We start from the raw sequence: 13,540 nt of genomic DNA, 5'->3' as shown, positions 1-13,540 counted from the left end.
CTTCCATATATGTAATTATAATATAAAAGAATAAGAAAATGCGAGTAAACTTCCGGATAAGGACTTAAAGGGTCCATACAACAATATATGTGTATATATATAACTCAGAACCACTTGGATTACGTAATAATAATTTGTTTGTTTAGCTATATCAAACCGTTTTCTACATGTATGTATATATATATATATATATATATATATGCCTTGTTTCGTACGTATTGAATTAGAAGGAAGAAGATGAAAACATATGCTATAGTGCTTATATCCTGCGGCTCTGCCATAGCCGCTCTCATAATTCTCTGTTGTCTTTGCAATGGACGCAACAAGAAGAAGCAAACTAGACCCCCCATTAATAACGCCATGAGGACTATCACTCATCCTTCGGTTCAACCAGCTAATTATCGGGACGTTGAAAGAGGAGATGGAACCAAAACCGCCACTAATACCGGTAAAAAGGACGGCGGGATGGTTATTTTGGCAGGAGACGGTGCTGCCGTGGCCACTGCAGCTGTGGTTGCCAGTGTAAGTGGTGGAGAGGGCGGTGGTGGCACTGATGGAGGTGGGGATTCCGGTGGTGGGGGTTGTGGTGGTGGAGGTTGCGGCGGGTGTGGTGGGGGCTGCGGTGGATGTGGAGGCTGTGGAGGTTAATACCAAAATTTCAAAGCCACAGTTTTTTTTTTTTTTTTTTTTTTGGTTGGGATAAATAATAAAAGCTGTGAGGAATAAGATTAGAGGGTTTATAAAATCATGTAGAGTGGTGACAATCATTATTTTTCTACAAAATATTGATGTATAAACGTTGGTGTTGGATCACAATATGTGAATGATGGAAAGACTTATTTTCCTAAGTAATACTCGGTGTATAAGTTTCTTTCTTTCTGTTCTTGGTAACTAAATATATAAGGAAATTAAATTTCATTTAGTCCAATTTGATTTTTCCCTAATAATATTTTAAACCCATCATATTTTTAAAAAATCATCATTAATATTTCATATATCAATTTTTACTAATTAATTTTAATAGTTTAAGATTATAATTGTTTGACAAAAAAAAAAATACAAAAAAAAGATCTTAATTGTGTTCTAATTGTATTAACAGTTAAAGGCCAGAGTTGTGTTTTAACCTCCTTAAGAATATAATTGTTAAAGTTAACTTATAAAAACTATTTTTACTAATTAATTTTAATAGTTTAAAATTATAATTGTTTTTTTTTTAAAAAAAGGTCGTAATTGTGTTCTAATAGTATTAATTATTAGTTAAAGATCAGAATTGTGTTTAAACCTCCTTTAGTAGTTAACTTGTAAAAACTTGTCTATTGTAACACCCCGTCCCAAACCATGTCGGAAATTTTTTGCACGTTGACCGAGGTTGACCGTTGACCAAGGGGTCAAAAGTTGACTTTTTGATCCGGTTGGAATTCTAGGTTGACTGAGGTACCATTACGAAGTACACGTTGGCACGAGTTCGTAGACTAGTAGTACGTTCAAAACGGAGCTACGGTTTGAAAGTTTTGAGCAAAACAAGTTGAGGTCCAAACTGTCCAAGGGGTGCCCGAGTTGACTTTTTATTCATGCAAGGTTGAGTGTTGACTCATGCATGGTTGTGAAGTGCTAGTCAATACGAGTCCGTAGACTAGCGGCACGTCCGATTTGGACATATGGTTTGAAAGTTATGGACCTGTAGAGTTTTTCAAATACCGTATTATTTTAATATTATTTTTAAACGCGTAACAATGTGCCACGTGTGGCTTAATGAAGGTGACCATGTGTCACCATGTTGAGAAGCCACATGTCAACCATGTGTTAAAATCAAATTATTTTATTATTATTTTAAATAATAATATTGTTATTTAATTATTTAATTATTTTTATTTTTATTTTCCTTTTTCCTTTTCTTTTTCTTTTCCTTTTTCTTTCTTTTTTCTTTTTCTTTCTTTTCCCCACGTGGGACAACACCGTTCCCTTTCCTTTTCCCTTCCTTCCCTTCTTCTTCCCCGAGCCCGACGGAGACAAAACAAAAACGCACAGCTTTTTCTCTCTCTTTCTCTCTCCTTTTACTCTCTCACCCTCTCTGTTTGACCACCGTCTGGCCGGATTGCAGTCGCCGGAACGCCACAAGCACCGGACACCGGTGTAGCCCGTCCCGCCGCGACCTCAGCCACCAAATTTCCCGGCTAGCCGCCGCCGGACGCGCCCAGATCGGGCCGGTGAAGTCCGCGGCGGCGACTTGAAATTTTTCGGCGATTCTCGCCGTTTCCGACCAACCCAGCCCGACCCATACCTCTATCCCACCATGTTCGACCCCTCTGAGTCCATTTCCGGGGTTAGATTGCCCAAAATCCCCACCGTTTGAGAGATCCCTCAAGTTTAAATCCGGCCGAAGGTTTCCGGCCAAATTCCGGCCACCTCCGGCGGAATTGGGGTCGATGGAGACCGGTAATGCGCTCCTCGTTCCACGAGCTTCGATTCGGTATATTATTCAACCATTTTGGTTAACATTTGTGTTTGACCCGGGTATTATTTATCCGAATAAAATATTAATTTATTTGACTGTCTGTGAATTTTGTTCTAGGAGCACCGGTGAGTCGTGAAATTGATCCCATGGTGGATTAGGGTTTAATTGCGTGCTCCAGGTGAGTGATCCACCTTTAAAAATATTTTTGGGGTAATTAATTGTATTTATGTGGTATTAATTTGATATCTGTAATTGGTGCTCATGTGGCGTGTTTTAAATACAATCGGGAAAAATATTATTTTATATATATATTTACCCAATGGTGCTAAATGAAATTTTGGGGTCATTAAGAAATTCCCGATTATTATTTTATTGTGATTAAATGGTATTTATTACACATGAGCAAGTATTTTCAGTAATTGATTGTGTCTGGATTTTATATCATTTTTGGGCAATTAATTATGTTTAATTGGTATTTAATTTATACTCATGTGGTACAATTTGGTTATGGTTTTATTGTGGTTTAATTTATTTATTATGCATGAGCAAAGTATGTTTCGGTATTAATTGTACATGATTTTAAGTAATATTTTTCGGGCATAATTGGGTTAAATATTTTGCGAAAATATTTGTTTAAATTTTATAAATTATGCCTGCGGTATTTTTATGGTTGCGTCTCGTATTTCGAGAAAATTGTGGTTTGTTGTTATCGCTGTTTCGTACCGGGTTGTTAAATAAAAATATGTGGGATGGTAAGTGTGAGAATTTAATGTATTTCCCACGGTAATTTTGGAAAACGGTACGGTTGGTTAATAATGTTTATTTTTAGACGCACTCATACAGTATTGGTGTTCTGGTGTATGGTGTATGGACACGTGGTAGCGCGCGGTTATTATGTGGTTTAGCGCGCGGTTATTACTTCACCCGTGAGTTGCCATTGGACCGTGGGCAGGCAAGTTTGTTATTGGCCACAGCCGCCCCCCTCCTTGGCCGGGTTGATGGTTTTAGCAGCGGTACTGTCGGGACGCCGAAGTGCCGGTTGCAGGTTTCTCTCTTTAACCCCCCGCCAGTCGGTGCTCGGGACGCTGGGTATCGGAGGGCATCACCGGTATATGGTGTGGTGCGTCGGTGTAAATTGCAAATAATGTTTTAAACCCCAAAGGTGTTCTAAAATTATTTATTATAATTTATTGCAGTTTATTTATATTTAGGGTATTTATTTATTTAATTGTTGTTTATTAAATTATTTGGTCCCTTGGTTTTCGGGAAGTACGAATATCGGGTTTTGTGAAAATGTTTTAAAAAGGGGAACATTTCAAACGGAGTGAATAGTGAGGGTTTTGAGAGAAATTATTACTTCAAATATTTATTTATTTATTTAATTGTTCGGTATTGCTTAATTAAATTCCTTTATTTTTATATTATTATTATTAAAGGTGTACAGTAGATAGGGTCACTCACTGAGATGATTAGCATCTCACACTCTTAAATTCCGTTCCCCTAGGTCCAGGTTGGAGACGTTGATTGTCCAGGGCGAGCCCAACGTCTCAGTTCGTTGCCGAAGGTTCAAGAAGTTTTTCTTCCCTTTTTTTTCCTCTCTGTCATGTATTACTTCTTGTCTGTCATTTTATAAATTCCACATGTATCTGTATAATGCTCTGTATACTGTATTGGACGTGTAGTTGTTTTATGCACTGAGTTGCTGCTGTTGTTATTTGAAGTGCTGAAATTTGCGGAACCATTTGTAGTATTGTGGGAGGAATAAGGGGATGTTTTTTTTTTAAGTGTGTTTTTAGTGCAGGTAAATTTTTGGTTAGTCCTACCCTTAGGGAAGGTGCTGTCGGATTTTCCGTTGGAAGGTTCGGTGGTATTTCCCTGGAATCAAGGCTTGTCTAGGGTTCCGAAGAAGAAATTCTGGACGGGTCCTGACACTATTGTGATTGATTATGAAATCAAAACCAACAGTCCGATCAACTCCGTTATGCTAAAAGTTTTTTCCAATTCTTTTCTACCTTAAGTCAGTCAATTACTATTTGATATTCAGGATTAGACATTATTTTATTATGACGGTATATACTCTTTTATTTGTTTATCTTTCTCATATTAGGAAATTTAGCTAAACGTAGAGTAGGAGGAACATTTAGAGGCTACTAGATAGATGATTTTAGAATTAGAAAAGAAAATTATAATATAATATGAAAGAAATAGCACATTTAGTATGCTGAATGCAAGAATATAATAGTTATTCGACAATATTAATTTTTTTTATATTTTTTACATTTTCAAGTAAAAAAAATAGTTATTTTAAAAAGAATAAATAATTTTTTATTTGAAGGAATAATTATTTATTTTGGAAATATTAGAATTATTATTTTTATATTCTTATCTAAATATGTTTTAAATATATATATATATATATATATATATTTAATATATTTAAATTTAGATGGCTTATCATAGTTAAAAGTTACATAAATAAATATAAAAGTTGATTTTTTATTAATTTTAACCAAATTGTTATTTTTAAATGTTAAACTTTAAATTTAATTTTTTATTGTTACCAAATATATAAATAGAAATGGGTTGGTAAAGGCTTTGACTTTGACCGAGAAGATAGAAGTTCGAGTCTCACAATCAAACTAGATGGAATTATTAAATGAAAAAGAATAAATAAATAAAAAATGAATCTCTTTATCCATGGAAAGGTTAGGAAATCGAATAAAAAAAGGAGAAAAAATATATTTTTCTCATCTTTGGTTACATGGGGAAATGTAAAAGGGCAAAAAAAAAAAAAAAAAAAAAACTGTTTGCTCGTTGAGAAAAATTTACTCATTTTGCCTCTTTTCAACTTATTTTCCTACTCTTCTACCCCCCCCCCCCCCCTATATTCATTAAAATTATTTTTTCTTGTTGGAATTTGTGCAACTGGCAAATTCATCATTACTTTAAATACCTTTGAAAAAATTGTTTAGGAAAAATAGGAAAGACGTGTGATGAAAACAATTTTATTGGGTCTATATATAATTATAGTAAATTTTGGAAGAATTCCATAGCATTAACCTAAAATAAGATGTCTACTTCATCTTCACTATTGACTAAAGTAGATAGAAGGCAAGCGGCCAAGGTTGTAGCGGAGTTGGTAAATGCTATATTTTTTTATTTTATTTATTTATTTTTTTGTTTAGATTCAAATCTGTAACAAATTGATAATCATTATTCATCAAAATAAATAAATAAATAAGGAGCAAGGAGATAAGTTTTGACCAAGAATTTTGCTAAGATCTATATCTATTTACAGCAAATCTCACAAAAGGTCGAAAGCATTAGCTCGAATTACTATGTCTGTTATACCCTTTGTCCATTAGTTTTATCAAAAATAGATAGACATGTGGGAGATCAATAATAAATTCCCAGAGTTTATATGTAATTATAACAAATTTTAAGAAGATAAATAATATTTATTCATAAAAGGATAAAACATAATAAATAAAAAAGTTACATAGATTGTACATAAATAATTTCATCAAATTGACCATCGTAAAATGCTTAATTTATAATGGTTCAAAAACAACAATTTGGAAGGGGAAAGGAGCAATTTGACGAAATATATAGTTTGGAGTTTAATGTAAAAAAAATCAACGCTGTGGGGATAAAAATGATAATAAATAAAAAGGAAATGGCTAACGCTTTTATAAACATTCAATCCATTGATGAATTGACCAAGAAAAAAAAAAGAAAACATTCAATCCATTGATGAATTGACCAAGAAAAATAAGAAAACATTTAATCCATTGATGATCTCTGAGATTCTCACGAGCCCACAACTAAATGCTCATGTAATAAGCAATATAAACTTTCCTTTGGTCATAGCATAGTACACCCAAGATGCTCCCACTAAAAAAGAAAGATATATTTTCTTATTTCAAACTATCTACCACACATATTTTGATACAACAATATCATCATCATCATCATCAACAACAACAACAAAGAAAAAAATGAAAAAAAATATCTTTTACATATAAATAATACTAAAAATACAAAATAAATATGTTAAAATGGATATCAAATCCTATGTGTTAAGATTTAAAAATTGTATTTATTCATAACTAGATTATAATAATATGATCAATAAAATATATTTGATTTATGATAAAGTGGGTTAGTTCCAATGATAGAGCATCCTTACTTGTGCTAATGAGTTCGACTCATACGAAAACAGGAAGATAGATAATTTATATTTAGGTAATATGTATATATATATATATATATATATTATTTGTATTTTTATATATTTATTTAGTATTTTTAATATTATTTTTGTCATATTTTAAAAAAGAAAAATTTGGCCCTTTCTCCCCAATTAATAAATTAAAAATTTGTGGTTTCATTCAAAAAAAAAATGCTGATAAATAAATTAGAAAAATTGATCGTACCATATGGGAAAAAAATGGAAAAACAATTGCATATTTTTGTGTAATTGAGAAAGATAATGGAGATAAAGAGGGAGTTGTCCGTCGTGATCGATTTCCAGTGTTTTTATCTACTTTTGATTTCTATACACAGAGACTGGGAAAGGATAAGTTATAAGAAAATCTGAAAATAATAATAATTATTAAATTGAATTAAATTAAAAAAACCAAAGCGAGGGATGAGAAAGAGAGATTCGAAACATCATTTTACTTCTTGAACTGTAAGTGTAACCATCATTTTAGTATATATGTGTTGTGGAAATTAACAATTATTATTTTATTTTTTAGACAAATTGTAATTTTATTAAAATATTTAATATTTATTGGTTTTGTGTTTATAAGGGTTTTCGAATGTCAAAAGCTTTCACTGAATATTAAAAAAAATAAAAAAACCATTTACTAAATGAGACATATTAATTTATTATCAGTTAACACATTTATAATCTACTTGATAAATTTTTAAATAGATAAATAAATTAATAAAATATTTTTATATTATTTATTAAATAAATTTAATAAATATTTTCATAACTCTTACCGTTCCTATATAAACTTATTAGTTTAGGCATTCTCATATTGTTGGTGTTTCCTATATAAACTTATTAGTTCAGGCATTCTGAATTTTAATGCCTCTGTAAACTTATTAACCCCCTTTTCCCAAACACCATTAAAGGCTTCTTCTTTTTTTCCCTCCCTTTTTTTTTTGGCTTTGCCGTATACTCTAACAAGGTAAGATTTTTTTTATATCTTTTTATCCAGATTTATTGTGTTATTTTCTTTTAGAGAGAAACTGTTTTATTTTTTTTTGGATTAGGAAGTAAAGGTAGAGTGGAAGGGACATTTAAAGGGGAATGGATGACTTTAGAATTAGAAAAGAAAATTATCATATCGATTGAAGGAGAAAACCCAGATGAACCAAAGCAATGAAAATTTACGATTTCGGGATTCCGAATATTGGTATTTCTAAACTTTCTTTTTCTTTTTCTTCTTTTATTAAAAAAAAAAAACTGTATTATTTTATTAAAAAATTACTTCCTTTTTTTGACAATTTATTTTTATAAAAATAAAATTAATAGAAGAATGAATCCTACAATATTTGTTTGCTAATTAGCACTGATAGTGCAAATGTTAAATTCAAAAAAGAGGATCCGAATGATTTTATTTTATTTTATTATTATTATTTTTCTTGTTGCTAATAGAAAAAGAGGATTAAAATTCAAAATCATTGTAGAAGAAAAACAATATCTTAACAAGTTTTTTGAGCCAACAAGATTTACGAATGTATCTTTTCAAATAACTTGTCATTAATTTATAAATGAGACATGAGAAAAGCTATTTGAGCTCCCTATTCCTAATCTATATTGGATGTTGGCGTAGTCTATGAATAAATACTACGTCCTTGACATTTTGTCTCTTTCACTATAACATTATCTCACTTTTGATCCTTTTCGTTTTTTTGCATCTTCTTCAGAGGAAGAAGAAGAAGAAGAAGATCACGATGCTGGGTCTGATGGATCCTCTGTTCATATTTATGGCTGTGATGATAGTTGTTATAATTTGTTTTATTTGCATTAAGGCATGGAACAAGAAGAAGAAGAAGAAGACGAAGCAGCAAAATGAAGCTTCTATTCCCATAACCACCAGAACCACCACGTGTACCACTAGGTCTCCTAGTACTACTGGAAAGACGACTAGCAACAGTGACGGTAACATGTTAATTTTGGCAGGAACCACAGCTGCTATGGCCAGCATAAGTGCAGCTGGATTTGCCTGCGATGTTGGTTCTAGTGGTGGAGGTGGCAGTGGTTGTGGTGGCGGTGGCGGAGGGGGTTGTGGTGGAGGTGGCGGAGGGGGTTGTGGTGGTGGTGGAGGGGGTTGTGGTTGAGGTGGTGGTGTTAGCTGTATTTAGATTCTTTTTTGGGTCTTGCTGTTCCATAGCTTGTAGGTATTTTATTTTCTTTTTCGCCATCTTGGTAGTTTCTAAAGCCTTACCATGTTTTGTGCATAGAACATCAATTTTAGTATATGCTTTTTACAGTACTAAGCCGTGTATTTTATATAAGAATATTATATGCATGTAAATCCCCCTTTTTTGCCAGTACCACCAAATAATAATAACAGAAATTGCTAATATGTACAATTAATGGTTACAAGAAGAAAATGTGTATGGACATTATGTTTTTGTTAATAAAATAATCAAAGCAACAATAACATCCCCATCATCAAGCTTTCGAATCTTAATCTACTGTTGAGGATTTTCTTAACTGCCAAGTCTAGCTCAATGCAGATATGTCTTCTCCATCAACACTTCTAAAATACATGCTCATTTTTTGTCCCTCGAAATCCATAGATCCTCTCCCTAATGGTAAAAGATTCCATTGTTGGACTTAACGAGCCAAAACGTGTCAGGTTTTGTTCGATTGATAATGGTAATAAAGAAAACTGAACAACAATTAAAGTCCTAACTTTGATGATCCAGAAAGGAAAACAGGGCAAAGCCTTTGACAATGCTTTGTTTCCTACCAAAAAAGCCTTGAGGATAGAGGAGTCTGTAAATTAAGAAGTCAGAATTTCAATAAAGCATAGTCATCAAGACATTATCTATGACAATGCCAATGTCTCATTTCCATGGTTACCAACCATAGTATTACTTTAATCTCCTCCAAGTCCACCTGAGATTGATCTCCTGCAAAGAACAAATGAACCTTGTCATTCACTATAATCCAGCTACAACCTGGACTCTTCCTTAACACTTTTGATTTCTTGGTCATCCTCGCATTGTCCCTCTCTTTCTTTTTCGCTGAAAAAGAACATAAATTGGACAAAACAACATAAGGAGTTGCATTATCATGCTCCAGTTCAACAAGTTACTAGGTTGCAAGTTCTGCAAGATCAGTTCTAAATGGATTTTGTTGGCACCAAGAAGCGCTCCCCAAAGCCCAGGATGAGAATCAAATGGCAATCAATTGATTAATTCCATTACTTCGTCAAGTAATCCAGCTTGGCCTAGTAGATCAACCATGCAAGCATAGCGACTAGGCCCTGGTTCTATGCCTGTATAAAGGTTTCATCAATTTGAAATATCTCCATCCTTCTTCTCCTAAACCAACATAGATTACAGTCCAAAAGAAAACCGAGAAAGGTGATGTCATTTGGCTTGCACCCTTCATTTTGCATTTTGCTCAATAAATTAAGTGCTTCTTCTCCAAAACCATTTTGGGAAAACCCTGTAATCATTGAATTATAAGAGATGACATTGGGTGAATTTATCTTTGTGAATATCTGACAGGCATCAACTAGAGTTCCACATTTGGAACACATAGAGACTAAAGCATTTTGAATGGACCAATCAAACTCCACACCCATCTTTAATACAAGAGCTTGAATGGACCAATCAAACTCCATACCCATCGTTAATACAAGAGCAAGGATCCGGACTCCTTGGTTTAGAGTTGCCAAACCAGCTGAAACACTGAGAATGCTACTAAAAGTAAGAGCTTCAAGCCTGATTGCTTTCCAAAGCATCTGAACAGATCAATGAAAAGCTTCTGGATAATCTCCATTGTTCACAAACCCTGAAACTAAAGCGGCCCAAGAAACACTATCCTGTTCTGGCACCATTTTAAGCAATTAGATTGCTTAGTCACTCAACCTTAGTTAAAGAATCCTGAAATAACAGTTGTCCAGGAGACTACATTTTTTATAGGCCTTCTCTCAAAGAGTTTAAAGCTTTTTCAGTTTCATTACATTAAACATAACCCACAATCGAGGAATTCCAAGATACTCTTATCTCTATTTCTCATCAAATGAAAAATCTTACGAGCTACATTGATGCAACCAAATTTACAATAAAAGGCGATGATAGAGTTTCCTAAGAAGACATCAAAATCAAATCCCATAAGTGAAACCAAACCATGCACCAAAATGCCTTCTTCATATCCAGCAAAACTACCATAAGCTTCAAACATTACACTGAAGGTAGTGGAATTTATTTCCACTATCTGCTGCCTTCTCATTTCCAAAAATAATTTAAAATCCTCTTCAGACTGCTTATTCTTCATATAACCATCAATCATCGATGTCCAAATAACCACATTTCCATTGGCATCCTATCAAACAAGTATCTAGCATCAAAAATCCTTCCGATTTTGCAATATCCATCAACCACATAGAACTCGAAGAGACCACATCCAACATTGCATCAAAAACACGAAATGCATTTTCCAATCTCCCGAGTTTCAAATACCCACTAACCAATGCATTCGAACAAACTGGGTCTCGTAGCCTAACAAGAGTCTTGCTGTTCAATTTCTCAGCCTTGTCAAACATTCCAGCCTGTACAAAACCTGTAATCATTGCAGCATAAGACACCGCATTACACTCCGGTATCCTCCTAAACAATTCAGAAGTTTCATCAATCAAACAACTGCTCTTAATTTAAGCCGTGATAATCGCAACATAAGAAACGGTGTTTCGTTGTGGCATTTTGTCGAACAGGTCTCGTTGCAGTAAACAAGAAGTCTCCATGAACTCTAAGTTTCGGCCGAGATGAGAGATGGGTGTGATAGTGTTTTGAGTAGAGAAACATGAAAAACGAATTTCATAACCTGAACATTTTCAAGTAGTAGAGCCGTTTGCAGAGAAATCCCAGTTTTGGTCGTTCTTTTCACGGGCATGTAACATCCTTTTGGAATGTCACACTTGAAAAAAACAAATGCGGTGGGGTTGGATGGGTTTCAAATTTTAATGAGGCTGCCCTCATTTTTGAATGTTACAGCATTTTCCCACAACAAAATGGCCTTCAAAATAGGCTGCCCTCTCCAATATCTAAAGATGAAATCACCAGCACCTTTCTTCCATTTCCAATCAAAAGCGCCATTGCAATTCACTTTCAATTGGATTGTAACTTTGAAAGCCTCTAAATTAATTGAGAATACTAGTAACATGTAATTAATATTTATAATTTCATGTTAATATCAAAAGGAAATTTTTTCGAGATTTTCATTTCCCAACCCACCCCCCCCCCCCCCCCCCCCCCCCCCCCCCCCCCCCCCCAATACGAACAATTATTTTAATAATTATTATAATTTTTTTGCACGATAATATTAAAAACAAATCTATTATGGAAAATTTCTTATCTCTGTTTCATAATTGATACATAATCACACCACATCATACCTAATGCATGAGGTTAGAGGTTAGGCCAAGGCTACTATCTTTAGAGATTTTTATTATTAAATATGAATACAAATATGATTATGTTTTTTTTTTTTTTTTAACATATTGATGAATTGGGGACCAAAAAGAAAATTAGGGGAGAGTTGATTTTTAACCTATATTGGACTTAGGTATCTAGAAGTTAATACCAACAAACATTGCTATATGTACTATTTCTAAAAGGACAAAATATGAATATGTTTCAAAGTTAAATACTTTCATTTTCTTTTTATCTTACATATATATATATATATATATATATATATATATATATATATATATATATTAGGGAGGGGATTGCTTTGAATCTAGAATATGAGGTTACCACCAACCTTTGGTACCTTATAGCTAGTTGTTAATTGTTATCTACATATAAAATCTCCATTTATATATCATTTTAATTTTGATGCTTGGTAAATTTGGTGTGCTTCATATGAGATTAAAATATATTAAACATGTTGTTATGTTGTAAAAGTGTTTTTGAAAAAAAAAAAAAAAAAGGTATGCTATGAAATAAGAGATTAGAATGTGTTAAACATGTTCTTTTTTTTTTTTTTTTTTTGGGGGGGGGGGAAATTATTAAACGTTTTCTTATTTATATAAATAATAGTGTGCCGTAAAAATGTATCAAACCTGTTGCTATGTTATAAAATATACAAACAATAATAGATTCGTTTTAAAAATACTACTAATTAATTAAGATGGTTAATAAATAAACCTTTTTAAATAACTTTTACAATGGAATATGAGAATAAGATATATTTTAAATGTTGGTTTTAAAACTATTATTTATTTTAAGATAATTATTTTATATGGGGATCAACATTTCTTCTACATTGAAAATTCATCCAAACAACTGAAAAAGAATAATTACCAAAAAAAAAAAAAATTGAAAAAGAAGATGAAATCTTAGATTACTACTGAATCTGACACAAAACACCCAAATAGATAAAAACACAGAATGGAAGAAAAAAATTATAGATTTTAACATAAAGATTAAAGAGCCCTTATCCTTCTTGTTTTCTTAAAACATATATTTTTGTTTTCCAAAGAATGCCCCACAATTCCAACCTACCATGTTACGTGCACTCATATGGAAGCACATGTTTTGTTCCCAGAAGTTTACCATTATTTTCAAGCAAAAACAAAAAAGTTTGCCATTATGTCACTCATTCTTTCCACATAGAATGATAAGTACCACCAGTGAAATTTTAATTTTTATTGTTTTATTTTTTGAAATACCACCCGCGAAGATCGAAATAATGTAAATTGTAAACTACGAAGTTTCAAGTCCAAATACATCAATAGATAAGTATATTTAGCTCATTATCAAAAATATATATATATATATATATAATATTCTTAGTCTTAAAAAATGTACAATTAAATAATTCTT

General features: G+C 32.6%; 1 protein-coding gene and 1 pseudogene across 1 annotated transcript; one reads left to right on the top strand and one right to left on the bottom strand.

The window, feature by feature from the left end:
• Positions 1–237: 237 nt before the first annotated feature.
• LOC107432730 (uncharacterized) lies at positions 238–8,812 on the top strand. The gene is made up of 3 exons (XM_060812903.1): positions 238–643; positions 8,399–8,448; positions 8,504–8,812. Exons 1-3 carry the CDS (start codon positions 238–240, stop codon positions 8,810–8,812), a joined length of 765 nt encoding a protein of 254 aa, XP_060668886.1.
• Positions 8,808–11,932, bottom strand: LOC112488984 (pentatricopeptide repeat-containing protein At1g53600, mitochondrial-like; annotated as a pseudogene).
• Positions 11,933–13,540: the final 1,608 nt, after the last annotated feature.

The sequence above is a fragment of the Ziziphus jujuba genome, chromosome 11, assembly GCF_031755915.1.
Source record: "Ziziphus jujuba cultivar Dongzao chromosome 11, ASM3175591v1".
Taxonomy (NCBI): domain Eukaryota; kingdom Viridiplantae; phylum Streptophyta; class Magnoliopsida; order Rosales; family Rhamnaceae; genus Ziziphus; species Ziziphus jujuba.
Note: the sequence above shows the minus strand (reverse complement) of the source record. Positions and strands in the feature narration are given on the sequence as shown.